The 18,099-nt window shown below is 31.6% G+C and overlaps 2 protein-coding genes across 2 annotated transcripts; one reads left to right on the top strand and one right to left on the bottom strand.

Moving 5' to 3' along the window:
- The first annotated feature begins 9,236 nt into the window (after positions 1–9,236).
- Positions 9,237–12,285, top strand: LOC122593903. Its single transcript, XM_043766358.1, has 3 exons — positions 9,237–9,363; positions 10,198–11,483; positions 11,906–12,285. The coding sequence occupies exons 2-3, from the start codon at positions 10,239–10,241 to the stop codon at positions 11,927–11,929; spliced, it is 1,269 nt and encodes a 422-aa protein (XP_043622293.1). The 5' UTR covers positions 9,237–9,363; positions 10,198–10,238; the 3' UTR covers positions 11,930–12,285.
- Positions 12,286–12,490: 205 nt separating this feature from the next.
- Positions 12,491–17,779, bottom strand: LOC122591331 (serine carboxypeptidase II-2-like). The gene is made up of 10 exons (XM_043763592.1): positions 17,512–17,779; positions 16,095–16,202; positions 15,920–16,015; positions 15,714–15,806; positions 15,364–15,449; positions 15,010–15,270; positions 14,492–14,625; positions 13,951–14,046; positions 13,762–13,867; positions 12,491–12,921 (listed from the first exon to the last, which is right to left on the bottom strand). The coding sequence occupies exons 1-10, from the start codon at positions 17,777–17,779 to the stop codon at positions 12,727–12,729; spliced, it is 1,443 nt and encodes a 480-aa protein (XP_043619527.1). The 3' UTR covers positions 12,491–12,726.
- Positions 17,780–18,099: the final 320 nt, after the last annotated feature.

Here is an 18,099-nt window from a genome sequence, read left to right as displayed (position 1 = left end):
AAGAAAGGATCAACTACGAAATCTCAAACTAAAGCTCTTTAATTGGTCCCCGGCAACGGTGCCAAAAACTTGATGTGTGAAAATCTAGTTAAATTAAAATCCTTAAAAATACTCCAAATCGAATACCACACACAATCGGGTAGTGGACCCGTTCGTATGCAATATAGATTAAAGTAAGTAAAGGTTCGTTCCACGGAGACTACAAAGAGCTAGCGAGTTTTAAGTAGTTAAAAAGATTTTGGTTTTTAAAGGCACCACGTCATCTTGATTTTATATTAAAAGTTAGTTTATTGAAAGAGTTAGAAATTCCTAAGAATTTATTGAAAAGAGAATTGTTTTATATCAAATAGGATGAGAAGATCATCCACTTCGACTCCATGACACACATTATTTAGGTTGCACTTAAATGAAGAACCAATTCGAATATGTTGATTAATAACCGAGAACTAAACAAAGACTCACCCCGTACCCGTCAAATTCGTTACTTTATTCAATTCCCTTAATTAACTAGTTCCATTACTAAGACCGGTACCCCAAGACGCCTTTCATAACTTTCCTAGTCAACTAATTGTTTTGGTTATTTAGATAACAATTGTGTCTATTGATTGTACCCAACCATTAACCCGTTAACTCTTATTAACTATTAATTACTTTCTACCGTACCCGTCATAAAAAAAATTGCTTCTAACCAAGAAATCAAAATAACTTTTACACAGCCTAGTTACCACTAAGATCATGCAAAAACTATCTGCAATTAAGAGTTAAATAACAAAGAATTAATAAGCTAAGATTACGACACAACGTTAAATCAAATCAACTTGAATTCAAAAGATTATGCAACCATTATTCAATGTATCACTTCATCTCAGTGGATGACGAATTATTTAGCTACTCATAATCATAAACAAAGCACAAAGAGTAAAAGTATAAGAGAACATATTGTACCAATGTGTAGAAAACAAGTAAACGCTAAAAAAATTGATAACCTAATGCCTTGAAGCTCACGAACAACCCTTAGACCTTGATGGACGAAAAAGCTGCTGAATATTGCCCCAAAGAACCCTAAAATCGACTAGAGGTGATTGTATATCGAATGGGAGGGTTATGGTCTTGTATTTATAGTGAAAAATCAAAAACCCTTCAGCCAACCTATTTTATGCGCCGCACAGATCATCCATGCGCCGTACAAAACCAAAGATTTCCATATTTCAGACTTTCCATGCCCGCTATGCGCCGCACGACTCTCCTGTGCGCCGCACGGGCACTTTTTCCAAATTCCATGACCAAAATCTCACCTTTCTGTGCGCCGCATGTCACTTGTGTGCGCCGCACAAGCTTCTAGTTTTTACAAAATTTGTATTTTTCAACTCGTCTTCACTCGTACTCGTCCAAGAATCATCCTAATGCATCTTTTAACCTTCCAAATGCTATTTCTAGCCAATGTACCTATTCTAAGCCTGAAATCACTAACAATACCATCAAAGCATCGAATATACATATAATTTGCACATAATTAAGCTTAAAACGACTTAGAAACGATATGGAAATATGCATATAAATGGACATATCAGACCCCCATGGGTCGACTCATGGTGCTTGATGTCCGATCCCGTTTTTGACTAGATTCGCGATTCTGACCAGCGATTCATTTCCAAATCTAGTTTTAGAAACTTTTAGTTATTTTCCTTTCTAGAGATTTCTTGTTATTTATACAAAGTTCAATTAAGCCCTCCTCGTTCTATGTGTGCAACCTTAATGGTTCATAGATATGCGACCGTATAAGTATATTAAAATATTCTCATAATTACAACAAATATTTATCCAATTAGTTATTTTATCAATCTAGTCAATGATTTGTTTTAAATAATTAAACGTTATTAATTATTTACAATTTAAACGCTGCACTTATTAATGGTTTTGAAACATAACCCTTGATTAATGAACTATGTTTATTCATGGAATAAACATCATTTTGGTTAATAAAATCCCAACAATAATGTCTACATAAATTAAGTCAACAAAGTTGTTTTTTTATATTAATTATGTAAGTCAGACAAACAAAAAATTTTAATTAATTTTAATGTATTTTTTATTTTATTAAGTTTTACTGTAAATGAATGGGATTTTACTATATTATTATGGGATTAAGGTACTGGATTATAACCAACTATGAGCGAATGTTTATGTAATGCAGTGACCTACAAAAGTGTTAAATTGAAGAACATCTTTGTTTTGTTCACTCAGATGACTTTATACTCCAGCCATCAACTAATTTCTGACACTATCTTCGGTAACAACATTTTTTTCGGATAACAAATGTCTAACTTAAATCCCGAACACAATTCAACACTAAATAGAGATAGATGTATATATACATTTATTGATTTCAGAACAGGATTCAATAATAATGATATAACTCTCATTTCTAAACTTTGAATCTTCAACCCCACCAAAACAGACAAATAGCTATGTATGTGTCAGTTATATAATATTTGTATCAATAAATTAGTGTCAAATTATACAATATTTTTATCAAGGGATTATGGCACCAGAGTGTAACCAACTATGAGTCAATGGTTATGTAGTGTATTGACCTTTCAAATTGGCTATGTGATGTAAGTACCTTGCATTTTTGTTCTTTTAATGTATCATACTAGGTAACATCCTATTTGTAACCGGTAATGCCACGTTGGACGTAAAAAAAATAGGGATTAAGGCACCGAAACTATGAGCGAATGGTTATGTAATGTAATAACAATCATTTTTCCATCTTTCACTTTTTGATGGTGACAAACCCTAATCCCCAAGTCGGATTGTCTTATGATTACCCCATCATCGTTTACAATAAAGATTCGTCCATCCCATCCCTACCACCATCAAGATACAGCAACGTTGGTTTACAATAGGGTAAAAGGGGATGATTTTGACAGAGGATGACGACAGTGGTTGCACCTCTTGAATGGAAGAAAATTAAAAATGAGACTGAGACCACCCATTTCAACCTTGTCAGAGTCAAAGACCATCCCCCATCCATCTCGTCAGAGTTCACAACCCACAACCGTAACCATGACTGTACAACAGGTCAATCGGTACATGAAAAGAACAAAAATAAGAGGTTCTTATACCAGATAGCCAGTTTTAAAGATCATTACATAACATAACCATTCAGTCATAGTTGGTTACATTCAAGTGCCATAATCTCAAAGTAAAATTAACATTGTTACCTGCTACCGATACAATAGGTCAACCAGTACATTAAAAGAACAAAAATGAGGTACTTACATCAGATAGCCAATTTAAAAGGTCACTATATTACATAACCATTGAGTCATAGTTGGTTACACTCCAGTGGCATAATCCCTTTTATCAACTATAAATGCACTTTACGTAGCTATGGTCGTCAGCCACGGAGATAGGATGGCACCAGTTCTAAAACCACATAACAGAAAGCGTCGTCTTGTACAGATCCCTTTTCCTTTTGATGTCTTATTTTTTAATTGGCCGGATCTAGTCACTTTCAGAATCAATTTCAAGCCATGGGCGTAAAAACCACCATATCGCTTTTCTTTCCTTTTCTTAATTCTTCTTCATCTTTCTCTTTTTTTCTTGTTAGATCTAGGGTTTATCTTCTTAGATCTAGATCTATGTATGGATTTATATTTGTGTAAAGATCTTAGTGTTAGAATAAGAATGTGAAGGTGTGGGTGGAGATGGAAGTAGATCCATACTGGTAGAGATTCTAATCAATTAGTATGGTGGTTGGGGATGATGCTGATGATGCGTGTATGGATTTGTTAAATGGTAGTGGTGACCGAAAGGTGGCCGTTTCCGGTGGGAGCCTAGCCTTTTGAACGACATCTCCACATTGATAGATATATGTAAATTATATGAAGGAAAAGATATAGATAATACTATGGTACTTATTTATTTGTTAAAACTAGTCGACCATTACATCGAATGAACAAAACAAAGAGGTTCTTACATCGATTTAACATTTTCATAGGTCACTACATTACATAAACATTTAATCATAGTTCGTTACATTCCACTGCCTTAATCCCTTAATTTTATTACTGGCTAATGGTACAACCGGTCACCAATGATTAAAAACAAACATATGCAAATAGCAATATATGAAAACTAGATTAAGACCTCGTTATTACGGGTTACAATAAGATTATAAAAAGAGGTTTTTCTAATAACATAAACGGTTAATAACATGCAAAAAAAGGTAGTATTTTTCAAATCAAAAGTTCATCTCTTGATTTTATAGTAACACAATTGGTTTAGACAGTTTAATAGAATATGAAAAATTGAAAATATTTTTTTTTTTAAGTTGGTTGTTTAAAATTTAAAAAGTTTTACTCCGTAAAAAATTCATTCTGTTCGTTACTTGAATTTTTAATATCAACGAAACATTATTTCAAATTTTATTCTTTTGAAAAAAATTATATAAAGCAAACACGTAATTATTATGTACTCATTTTGGTTTTTATTTTTATGATGTTTACATAATTTAGTATAATTTTTTTTGAAAACAAAATCTTTTTAATAGCTAATTTGAATTATTGACAAACAATTGGAGTATCTTTGTATTAACAATCAATCCGATCAAATTTATACACCAAATCACCAATTCAGAAATGTACGCAACGTAAAAATTGTAGCAATTTTAGATATGTTACACGTTTGTGTTAAAATTTATATAATATAGTGACTTAAGTGTCTAAAAAAAGTAGATTGTACAAAATGGATATTTTATGTACAAAAACAACGACGACAATAGTATCCAATCCCTATATTTTATATATAGACAGTCTTGTATCTATCAAAAGGTAAAAACAATGCTTTCATAAAGGACTTCGGCCAAACTATAATAGGCAAGTGAGTGAATAAGGTAACTAATCGTATATGCATGTCATCTGAGTATTACTTGTAAACATCAAGAATAGGTTAGAACAACAAAACATACAACATAACAACCTTTTAGAGCATGTCAAACAATATATAAAACATGAAAACCTATTTGAACATATTCAACCACAACATAGAAACACAATAAATATAACAACATGCATAATACCAAGCAAACGAAACGCGGGCAACTATTAAGAGTGACATGCGCGCGGACATACATACATACATACATATAGCATCTACTAACGTAGTAGGTATAAAGTCCGTAAAGCCCATATAAAATAAATGATGTTTTCCGACAGACAAAACACCTTTGTGTCAAAGTTAGACTAACCTCTCTTCATGATTTATGCCTTTTTGTTTCCCCCCAAAAAAAAACTATTTTATGAAATCAGATTATCCTTCGACAATTTTAATCCTACAAAATAAAATTAAATTTTAAATACACCTAGTTTTGCATATCTGTTCCTGATAAAGTTGAAGGGGTATTTATTCAACCAAACTTTAGGGTTAATTGGGTTATTTGGTTTGGATGACTCGTATATTTACTAATTACTATATTAATCTACCTACAACTTAAATTAATTTTAGACACTCAAATCAAACTACCCAAGTAGAGATTTTATGCGAGTGTTGGCTTAGCCAAATGCAAAGACTTTTAAAATCGTTTTGGTCTATTGGAAGAATTATAATAAACGAATGTCAATTTAATCGTTGAATCTATTCATATTAGCTTTTTCAGGTAATCAAATGCGTATTTGGCTTATTCTAATTGTGTTATTAGATTTGTATTTTTATTTTTTGAATTGTTATTAGGATAATTAGATTTATATTTAGGTTATTTGGATTATGCTATTAATAACTTATTAAAAATAAATGTTGAGTAGGGTTTCGGATAAGACAAAATTCAAAAACATAGACCCAAAACTTAATCATTAAAACAATTCGTTATGAGCTTATGCGGTCTACCCAAATTAGGTTTGCATAACTCAATCCAAATAACTTAATGAAAAGAATAGATTACGCAGGTTATTTACTTGATGATCAAACTAAAACTAAAGGGAGAACACCCTGTAAAGTATAGTATATTATTAGTATAGTATATATAACTCTACCTAATTAAACTTTAAAAGTAATAAGTGATTTTAATGATTTCAAAGAAAGTAAATGCTAAGTCATGCTCATTCTATTAAATACGATAATAATGGTTATTAATTGTTACATTAATTTATTTTGTATAAAACGTTACTAACTTTATTTTTTTAAAGATAATTTTTATTCACAAAATACCAACTCACTTAACAGAGGAGCGGCTTACACTATGCACGTTGTACATGCTTACTGGAAATTGAAATACAACGAGTCCTCGTAACTAATAGGACCGTTTATATTTCTACACGAATACCATGGAAATCTTGTGGTTCTAATATTCTGAAACACCTTATCGGCACAAACCTTAACCTCATTGAAGATTCCATGATTTCTAGTCTTTCAGCACCAGCAATATATGAACAAGATCCCCTTTAGTGTTTTCCTCACCTTCCTTCCAAGGCTTGGTTGCTTGTGTAACTTAAAAGATCTGTAACAGAGAAAAGGAAGATATCTGGCACCTTGAACAACAAAGAGACGCGCAACCAATTTCCCATAGCTACTTCACAGGAACATATTAAGTGCTCTAACATTTCATCAACCTATCACATAAGCTACACACCTTTGAATCTATGAAACATCCTCTCGACAAAAGAACATTAGTAGGAATCTGGTTCATAGCCAATCTCCACATTTCATTTCTTTGCCACCCATTTGGACTACTTAAAGATAATACTACTATAGTTGACATTTCTTCTTAGGAGCAATTTCACCTCTTTTATTTCAAATTTATGTAGAATTTGCCTTGAAAATTAAGTGTTTAGCATGACTCTTAAAAAAGAAAACCTGAAGCCCTAACAGATTCAAATATATAAACGTAAATATTTTATAAATAGCGACTAACATTATTAATTTTAAAAAATTTGAATTTATATAAAAAAATTTGTGATTAAAAAAAATGGGTCAAAGGTTGGATATGTCCTTCCTTGCAGTATATAAGATATGTTTTGTAAAAAGTAAAAGTTTTTAAGGGTGCGTTTAGTTGTGAAAAACTAGATTGTTTTCTAGAAAAAATTTCATGAAAAACATAAAAAATAGAAAATGTGTTTAAATGTGATTTTTCTTAAATAATTTTCATGGAAAACAGAAAACCTTGTTTTCCAACTTATAACTACATATTGAATAACTTATTTTTATAGTTTTCAAAATGTTTTCAACTTTAGATATGGAAAACTCATGTGTTTTTCAAACTTACAACTAAACGCGTTTTCAAGATTTTCAATGGTTTTTTAGAGATTAAAAACCCTTTTCATTTTATTGAAAAATGAAAACGGGAAACTGTAAAATGTTTTCTACAACTAAACGCACTGTAAAAGTTTTATAGCATTAAATTTATAAGAAAAAACTCGTATTTTAATAAATTAAAAAAATTATAAAAAATTTTATTTGGTTGAAAGAGGGAGTGAAGGTAGCGCTGATACACAACCAAATTGTATAAAAATGGACATCTTAATTTTTTTAATATTTTTTCAAAATCAATATGTGATATTTGTTTTTGACAAAATATAAATACGTAAAATGATAGCTGATACACAACCAAATTGTATAAAAATGGACATCTTAATTTTTTTAATATTTTTTCAAAATCAATATGTGATATTTGTTTTTGACCAAATATAAATACGTAAAATGATATTTCATCCCATATAATCTATACTACATTATGAACCATTTAGTTTCTTTCATTTTTTCCAACTAAAATGTTGATAACTCAAAATGTTTCTCTTTTTTACTCACTATCTTAAAAATCTTTATTTAAAATATTTATAATATCTATTTGAAAAATCTTTAATACCTTAAATAAACTTAATTTACAACAATTATCTTTAACTTTTTAACTAGCGAATTTATCCGGATTTAACCTGGGTATTTTAATTAAATTTATAAAACTAAAAAATATGCAAGTAATTTTTGGAAATAGTGAATTGAATGACACAATATTTATATATTGATAAAGTACCTATTGCATTAGCAATACATAAAAGAATACTTATATATTAGCGAATTTACCCGGGTTTGACCCGGATATTTTAAATAAAATTATAAAGTTAAAAAATATGCAAGTAATTTTTGGAGATAGTGAATTGAATAACACAATATTTATATATTGATAAAGTATCTATTGCATTTATAAAACATAAAAGAATATTATATACTGTATAAAATAATTTTTTTTGTTTATAAATAAAAGATTAATAACTTTAAATAAGCATTTAGTGACCTATTTTAATTTAAAAAAGTGTAAATTATTTATGACATCATAATTAAAATATAGATCTTTTAAGTAAAATTATAGACTTGACACATTACATTTTTTCTAAAAATACTTTTAAAAGACAATTGTCTTTTATTTATTATAGATAAACCCGGGTATTTTAATTAAAATTATAAAGCTAAAAAATATGTAAGTAATTTTTGGAGATAGTAAATTGAATAACACAATATTTATATATTGATAAAGTATCTATTGCATTTACAAAACATAAAAGAATATTATATAATATATAAAATAATTTTCTTTGTTTATAAATAAAAGATTAATAACTTTAAATAAGTATTTAGTGACTTATTTTTAATTTAAAAAAATGTAAATTATTTATGACATCATAATTAAAATATAGACTTTTTAAGTAAAATTATAGACTTGACACATGACATTTTTTTTTAAAATACTTTTAAAAGACAATTGTTTTTTATTTATTATAGAGATAATTATAAACCCTCAACCCTTTTTACATCAATTTTTTTTACATTAAAACCACACCGTTACCGTCTCCTTTGTCATCGATACCTATCATTGTCACTGCCGTCTATGTCTTATCGCGCAAACACATGACTTATGGTTATAGTTAGTTGGCCGTTACCCTTTTTCAGTTTTGAGACCCAACAGAAAAACAAAAACTCAAATCCATTCTTGAGAAAAAAAAAAAAAGAAAAGAAAAAAATAATCCAAAACCATCTGTTGCTGGGAGCCTGGGAGTAAATAATATTTCAAATTATTTTGATAAACTCAATAAAAAGACAAAACAGCAAACAGTTACAAGTTACAACCACCAAACTTACAACTTTTACAATCCCCATCTTTTTGATTATATTCACTTTTTTCTTCTTTTCTTTACTTGAATCTTTTTCCCTCTTTCTTTTTCTTCGGTTTTCTTTTTGACTTGAAAGATTCATCTTTTAAAATCCAGATATAAATAAATAAATCAAAAATAAGTTGAATTCGTGGAGGTTCATGAGTCACTTTAGGTTTGTAATCAACTGGGTTTTGCGTGGATTTTACATTTGAATGTTCAGGTAACTTATTATTATTTTTATTATGATTATTATTATTATTATTATTATTATTATTATTATTATTATTATTATTATTATATTTATTATCTGGGATTTGAACTTGGGACCTGTAGGTCTAGGAGTTTAGTTTGCAGATTTTTTTTGGTTATATTAGAGTCTTGAAACCTATGTTAAATTGAAAAAAAAAAAAAAAAAAAGTCTTGTTTTGTTGATGTATTATATATGCTGTATTTGTTTCCGATAGAAACGCAATAATCCGTTTTCGTGTTCATGATAACTTTAGATTTAGAAAGTGGGTATGCATTGACTTCAATTGCTTGATGAATTCTATATGGTACTTCTGCTGACTCATTTTGATATGTGTGTATTTATTTGGAATTTGGATTATGATGCTGACAACTCTAAGCTGTTTCTAACATATTAATACATGCTGATTAACATGAAGGAATCATACTTATTTGTAGATTTTAACCAATCGGAGGCTTAAATTGTGGAAAATATCATCTTCTGTTCATATGTTAACTGGTTACGATGAATTGTGTTAATCTGTTTTAGTGCGCTTAATCTGCTATTTTGAAATGTATATTCGTTAAAGATTTCTTAATGATCTAGTTGAGGATTTCTGTGTATTTTATTAAGTTTTTTGCTCTGGAGGCAAGATACCCTGAAGGCCTAAATCTTGAAGTGGGTTCTTAATAATACGTTCAGAACGTTGACTGAATATGAATTATGCGCATTTCTGGATTTTGAAGCTTTACATTGTGTGAAACTTTGAAATAAAGCGTTATGATTATGTTCTGTTTTCTGATTTTCTTTTTTCATATGCAACTTTAGGACCAATTAGTCAATCCAAGTAACCTTTGGCAGAAAAAAATATGCATTCAAGAATGGCAGTAGAAACAAGTACACCGTTAAAAGAAGCGCTTTGTGCTCAACAGCAACTTCTGCAAAAACTTTATAATGAACTGGAAGTAGAAAGAGAATCCTCTGCTACAGCAGCTAGTGAAGCATTAGCAATGATACTGCGTCTCCAAGGAGAAAAAGCTGCTGTAAAGATGGAATCTGAGCAATACAAAAGGCTGTCAGAGGAGAAAATGTATCATGCTGAGGAATCTATGGAAATATTTGAAGACTTGATCCATCAAAAAGAAATGGAAATCGCTAATTTGGATTACCAAGTTCAAGCCTATAGATACAAACTATCAAGCTTAGGGCTTGAAGAAATTGGATCAAACGAAATAACATTTCCCGAAAATTTGTTGCAGTTGAATGAAACTTCTGTGGTAGAAACAAGTCCAGAGAATCTTTTGAGGAGAAATTCTGCACCACCAAAACTTCTGAAAATGGCATATCTGAAAAGGGGTAATCTTGAAAGAAATAGATCTGTGAGTCCAGACACTGGTATTGTTTCAAAAACAGTCGAGGAAAGTGGAGGGGAAGATGAAAGTTATCAAACATTGGATTCAGAGAAACATACAGATGGGATTACTTCGTATTGGGATCAGATTCGCAAGTTAGATAAGATAGTTGAAGAAATGGCAGGAGAGCAATACGTGAATATGAGGGGTAGATCTTCAAGATCGTCCTCTGCATTTTCTGAAATTAATGAATTGGAACAAGCTCAAAGTTTGAAAAGGCCAATGGATGATGAGATGCTATCAGATGCTTGTTCTTTGAAGGTTCATGATGTATTTGAAGTCCCTGAAACCAATGAAAATCTTTTGGGGAATGAAAAACTCGCAAAAGGTAATGGGAAATCAATCTGGAAAGATGAAAATAAGGTTGAGAAACTAGCAACTTTTCCAGAAGAGGATACGAAATTGATGAATCTCAAAGATATGCAGGTTTTCTTGCCTCAAGATACTATCGTTGTCAATTGTCACATGGCCATTGATGATGGGTCATCTCAACAAGTGAATACTACGACAGAGATAACAGAGAGTGAGGGGCAAGATGTGAGATCACAAGAAGTTGACTCTGCAGGAAGGGAAGAGGTGTTGAGATTGTTATACGAGATTAATGAGAAATTAGATTGTATACAATCGGAGATTAAAAGTGGAAAAATGATACAGAAGAAACCATCTCCGAACTTTGACTTACCTATGCTTCAACTTACAGAGGTATTATAACATTTGCTAAGAGGTTGCAAAATGGGTGGGTTGGCTAGTGTGGGTCATAAGGGTTGGACTAACCCCTTAACACATTTTTATTGGACATTATATGGATACCTAAGATGCTAAATTTGATTACATAAACCTTATTGTTACAAAAATAATCAAACCTTTTTATGCATTTGAATAATCAAACCTTTTTAATCAGACGCTTTCGACCCATCTGTCATTTATACTATTTAGTTTAAGGGTACCCTTAGTTTAATTTTTCATTACCGTTTATCTGCTTAAAGATAAAACCTAACTCAATTCATCATATTTAGGACAAGTATGTTGAAATTGCCGCTTCTAGTGTACTGTCATAATCATGTTTATTCATACACTTTATCTTTATCGGTATTGGTAATAAGTATGCTGTAATATATGCGCAGGCAATGCTGCATTTTTGGCTCTGATGTGAAAAACCAAGTTCCTAATTGATGACCTGGTGATGATATTGCTGCTACTTGAAAATTTCAGCTACCATGCAAGTGTTTGTTTCCTTCTAACTACGAGGTTTGGCGTGTAAAGTGAGCGATTGTTGTGATTTTGATTGCTTGGTAGCTTTGTATATTTGTATGTACTGCATATATACTTGTACATACGATCATGTTAGCCTGTTAAAGGTATTGGGAGTTGCAGTTGCTGAGAAAGTTAACTCAGAGGAGGTGGGATTGTTACTTAAAATGCTTATGGAAAGCAATCTGTACTTCTGTAGTGTTGCTTGATTTTTGGACCATAGTATTTGGTTTAATGCAGCGTGTTACAACTAGTCTATGTTCCAGTAGGATGACTTCCAATTAAACAAAGCGATTAACCAATTTTTTCACATGATCAAGTTTTTGAATCATTGCACATGTGTGGTAGTTCATTTGCTTACTGATACAAAAGCCGAGTCCAGTCTATATCTATATTTCACATTAGCTAACACTTTTTGTTGATTAGCAATGTAATTCGTACTTAATGAGAGTCGGCATCATATGCAAACAAGAACTAGTATCAATGGGGGGTACAAGTAAAATCCAAGAAGATGATGTAAAACCATCGCGATACAAATTTCATGGCTAATTTTCTACCAATTTCATCTTTTGTTTCACCTAAGACTGACACTAGATGCTCTTCCGAAATCAGAAGTCATAGTAGGAAAATAAATTCGTAACTGGAGTGGAGTGTAAGGCCATGCTTGTGAAGGATAAAAAGATGTGCAGAATCTTTAAAAGCCTGTAAGTTCTTCTGAAGCTGAAGTTTTTGACTCGATCACTTGTTCATATGATGCCAGGGAGGTTCCCTCTAAGAACGACTTAATGAGGGTGAGTGCTTGCTTCGGTTTATGCAAAGGTACCTCATGCCCAGCTCCTCTAACTGTTACAAAAGTCAACCCTTCATACTTCTGAGTCCATCCTCCAACCTAGTTAAAAAATTTTATACTGTACATTAGTATCATGACACACATCCTCTTTCTTAAGGAGTCAAAGGGAAACATAAAACCAACATGTGAGATATAGAGGTGGCCAAATTGACGTAGGTGGGCAAAAAGGTGGTATTTGTACCATCACTCTTGATGGATCTACTACACTTCTACATTAATGGTTTGTACAGTTAGTTGTATAACTTGTATAATGTGGTAACATTTGGATCTACTACACTTTTACATTAATGGTTTGTACAGTTAGTTGTATAACTTGTATAATGTGGTAACATTTATCAAATGTGATGTTACTAATATCATTACTCTTGGGCAAAGGGTCAAGACAGGATGTGGGTTGACCCATAATAATTTTGGTCCAACTTTGATGATTCATTTATAACTAGTTAGTCTCGTATCTATTCCAATAATAACCATTTTCTAATCAAAAAGATTTAGATAATTTAATATAACAAAAGCTACTGAAACAGTTCTGACCCGTTACCTTTAAATAACTATATAGCTTAACCCGTTTGACCCTTTGAAGATTTCAAACCTTCCAATGTATTTTTGAATGATATATTTGACCTCCACATCTGATGTACAGTCGGTTAGATAGTCTTGTGTAGCCCAGATAGCTCACACATGTGACCTTACGAGGCCAACACAAGTCATGTAAAGTACATACACAGGTTAGGAATAATGGAAAGCAAACAGCGCGCCATCCATACATACCATTTTAGACCCACAAAAGTAAGGCGAATAACAATTATGTGGGACCCACACCATTATAACAATCACCAGATTTTTGATTAAGTATTCGGACATGACAGATAGAATTACCTGGCCATCTTCATACCAGGCATGCCATGGGCCGATTGTTGTAAGGTTGAGAGCATCTATGCTATAACGTGTAGAAGTAGTTGGAATCACTGCATCAGTGTCACCGCTATAACAATATAAAAAAAAAGTATAAAATAAATAAACCAGCAGCAATTACTTTCTGAAAGTCATAAAAGTAGTATCAAGAACCTGAACATCCAAATGCGAAGTCCTGCACTTATAAGTTCTTGATAGACATCGAGCACAGATATAGGAGAATCTTGCCAGTGCATCTCTACAACATCACTGCACGACAAAATCAAAGTTGTTATCACAAAACATCATACTAATCTGGAAATTTTAAGACATAGATACTTTGATTTTGGTATTAAACAGCCTTTTCAACGATTCAATTTATATGAATCCGTTATATCTATAGAGGATATGATAACCAATTAACCATGTCTAGTTAATAGTAGGTATCATGTGTACAAAAATGTAGTTAAATTCCTTGAAATTCTGTCAAATTTGAAGTTGAATAGTACGTAAACATTGAAATGTTAAAATGATCAAAACTTAAAATATGTATACTACCATTAATATGTATCATAATGTCTTCATTTGTTATCACACGCCATATTAATATGACCCCTAATTAAATTATTAAACGGACCAAATAAACAAGACCATACTACGGAACATCTTTTGTGATCACTAATTGGTAGACTATATCAATAAATAGATGCAGTACCTGCAGGTTTCCCAGGCTCTTGATGTATTAGTATGATAAACATGAAGTGCATTTTGGACCTCAGGTGAATTGAAGTACACAATGGAGTGTTGTTCAGTGCAGGGATCATAACTCTGCCCAATATGCCCGACATTCTGTCATACATAAAGTTACTCCATCAAAAATTTATATAGTGTACTTCTAACCCTACATTGCCATAGATACCCTTGCTAATACACATTTCATCTGCATTTAGATATAGGACATATTTGTAGTTATGATATGCATTCTTCATCATATTATTTATACTGTGTCCATCTAGTTCTCGTTGTCGATGTGGATAACATATTCATATTTGGAAGAGGCTATACTTGATAAATGTCATCAATGCTTTCAATAGAATTAGACGTGGATCTAGATATAGAAAGATTACATTTAACATCTATGCTGTCGATTTATATCCCCAAATCTAGTACCTCTGTAACATAAAAATTGTATATAAGCATATCTAGTGTCATTCTCAAAAAGGGAAGACTTACATGCCATCTTCTCAGAAACTGCTTAGTGACACCATTGGCAGAGCAAGTTGGAGTAAATATGCTATAAGGATCGATATTGCCCATTTCTTGATTAGCAATATCAGTTATCTGGTCACAATCTTGTGAGGGGTGAACAACCGACTCCTTGTCACATAACTCGTTCAGTTTCTTGTAAGTTTGGTCAGATATCAAACCAACGGCCCACAAAAATTGGTAAAGTCCAACACGGTCACTATAATCATCTGTAAGGGCATTCCCTACCTGCGTTAGATATAATCTCTTTTAAAAACTGTAGATAGAAGTAAGCAAACCGCAAACGTGAACAGAAAAATTTAGTCAGGGAGAAATCCGTACCATGTAACCCTTGATATTGATTGGACTTCCTGGGTTAGCTTTGTTGTATCTTACAATGGCTTGGCTTAATTGAGGAACATAGTGTCCTGAGAAAAGTCCAAACAAATTAAATTACCATTAAATTGCTCAGTATAGCAATGTTTGTTCACAAAAAACCAACATATGACTTTCAAGGTCAAACCAAGTCTAACAACTAATTTTCCGAATGGACATAAATTATGTTAAGAAGACCAATACCTTCATAATCAGAAGTAATTGCTACAAACTGTGACAAAGTTGAATATTTTCTTGAATAATTAGAAAATTAAATTACTTCATTTAACACTGAAAAAGTAAATTTTAAGACTTACCTGCATAACTCTCGCCTGTTATATAGAAATCCCTTCCTTTATATTGAGGAAACCTTTCAAGCCAATTCAATAGAAATTGAAGTGAATCCGCGGCTGCAACACATTAGTATAAATCAAGAGACGTGAATAGACATCATAACGGTACATACACACCCACGTATGTGTGTGTGTGTGTGTGTGTGTAATTTTAACGGTTTGAGCTATACCTGTTCTTTTATCCCCATTGCTTCTAATATCTGAAGAGGCATTCGAGTAAGAATAGCCAACTCCGGCAGGTGAATCAAGAAACAGTAAATTTGCAACTGCATATCATCAACAATTATCAATAATAAACTCATACTAAACTTAGTAACAGTAAAAAAACATCATATAAACTCCCACCATTGTTCCAAGAATACAGATTCAAGTAAACAGACTTTCCATCTGCATTAACATGAAATGGCCCAACTTCTTCAGCCATCCCAAGTGCAACTGATGAGCATCCAGGCCCTATGTTTTCGACAAGCAACCAAAATTGTAATCACCATAATCAAAGTAAGCACAAACAATCTACTGACAACAATGTAAAGACATATTAATACTGTATACTAATACATCAAATGGCAGTAACTTTAACTCCTATGAGTATCATACAATCTGAAACTCAACGTCAATCGGTTTTCAATGTATATAAATATTGCTGACCCAAATTACAGCTTATGCTTAACCATATAGTAAACATAGAATTAGCTTTCTGAAATAAACTTTTTTCATCTGAAGTTTAAACTTGTACTTCGTTAATCCACTATGAAACATGTTTAAAATAATTAATCTCAAACAGCTTATGGAAAATAGTGAATTTCACCATAAAGGTAAACGTATAATCATGAATCGTCCAAAAATAATCACGTTGAATTAAGCAATCTTGGGTGTAGTTACATAATCTGAAAGCGTTTAAATATAGAAAGTCCCAAATGATTTGTTTGTTTCATACTTAATTTAGAAAGCATGACTAAATCCAAATGATATCTACAAGTCAATGACTTCTCAATGTTTGATTTTCACAAACATCATTTACAACATTCATTTAGCCCAACAAATACTCCCGTAATATGTTATTGAATACTAATATTATAAAAAGAAGGGTCAAGTATCTATTTTCTATCATTAACCACGTTCATTCAGCACATAAAACAAATATTATTACACTTTATCAGAAGCGCACCTAATGATCTAACAAAACAATCAAGCAAACTACTTGGTTAATAGAGTAAAAGGCCAAAAGGGTATTTGGGATATGCATTGCCTATAGCATATTGTGTTTTACTAAATATAATACACACTTTCTGAGCATTCGAATGTAAATGAAAACTCCATAAGTACTCCTCTGCTTATTTTATACCCAAACAAACACTTATTTTACAAGTTTATGCACATTTAACATGCTCACCATTATAGAAACCGAAAATCTGATTATATTAAATAAGAACAAGCAACATAGTTAGCCTGATCCGAGATAGACAGATCTCTAATTACAAACGTAAAGAAACCTAAGTTTATAAACAAAGCATCTAAGTTCTCCCCCTAATCTCTATGGTACTATATAAATAAATCAAAAGTAAAAACTGCCCCATGATCAGCTCCTATCAAACCACTTCCAAGTTACTGAATCCCACATATGCACATCCAATTGCATTTTAAATCCAAGAACTCAAACCCAAAAACACACCCTAAAGGGACACATCAAAAAAGAAAGGAAAAAGGAACACTTTAAAGAACAGTCAATAAAAAACGGAAAGAAAGTAAAGCAACATTATACCTCCATTAAGCCATAGAACAAGAGGCTTAGAAGCAGGATCTTGAGAAGCTTCAGTCAACCAATAAAACAAAGCTCTGCCATTAACTTGATTAACAGTGACATAACCTGCATACTGTTCAAAGTCAACATTGAAATTTTGACCAGGTAAGTTTGTTACTATGTCTAGCTTCTGTTGTGTTGTTGGGTCTGTTCTTGTATATTCACATACAGTTACTTTGTATTTAACTGATATTAAAAACATAGCAAAACCCCATTTCCAAAATGACATTTTACTCCTTTTTCTTGTTATTCTGGGTTTTGTGGAAGATGGAAGTGCAAGTGAAGATTGTTTGATTGCACCAAGGGAGGTTATAGTGTTATACATACATATATATAATATATATATATATATATACTCGTATATTTTACTGTTGGATCATAGCTGATACACGAGATTCACGAGATTCAAATAGAATAAGCATATAAAACTAGCACATGAAACTAATGTATTAGATATAAAAATAATGAATTTCATGATTTATTGGTAGCAAAACATGATGCATAATAATTTTTAATAAAAAAATGTATATTTTATTTGTTAACTTTAAC

The sequence above is a fragment of the Erigeron canadensis genome, chromosome 3, assembly GCF_010389155.1.
Source record: "Erigeron canadensis isolate Cc75 chromosome 3, C_canadensis_v1, whole genome shotgun sequence".
NCBI lineage: Eukaryota > Viridiplantae > Streptophyta > Magnoliopsida > Asterales > Asteraceae > Erigeron > Erigeron canadensis.
Note: the sequence above shows the minus strand (reverse complement) of the source record. Positions and strands in the feature narration are given on the sequence as shown.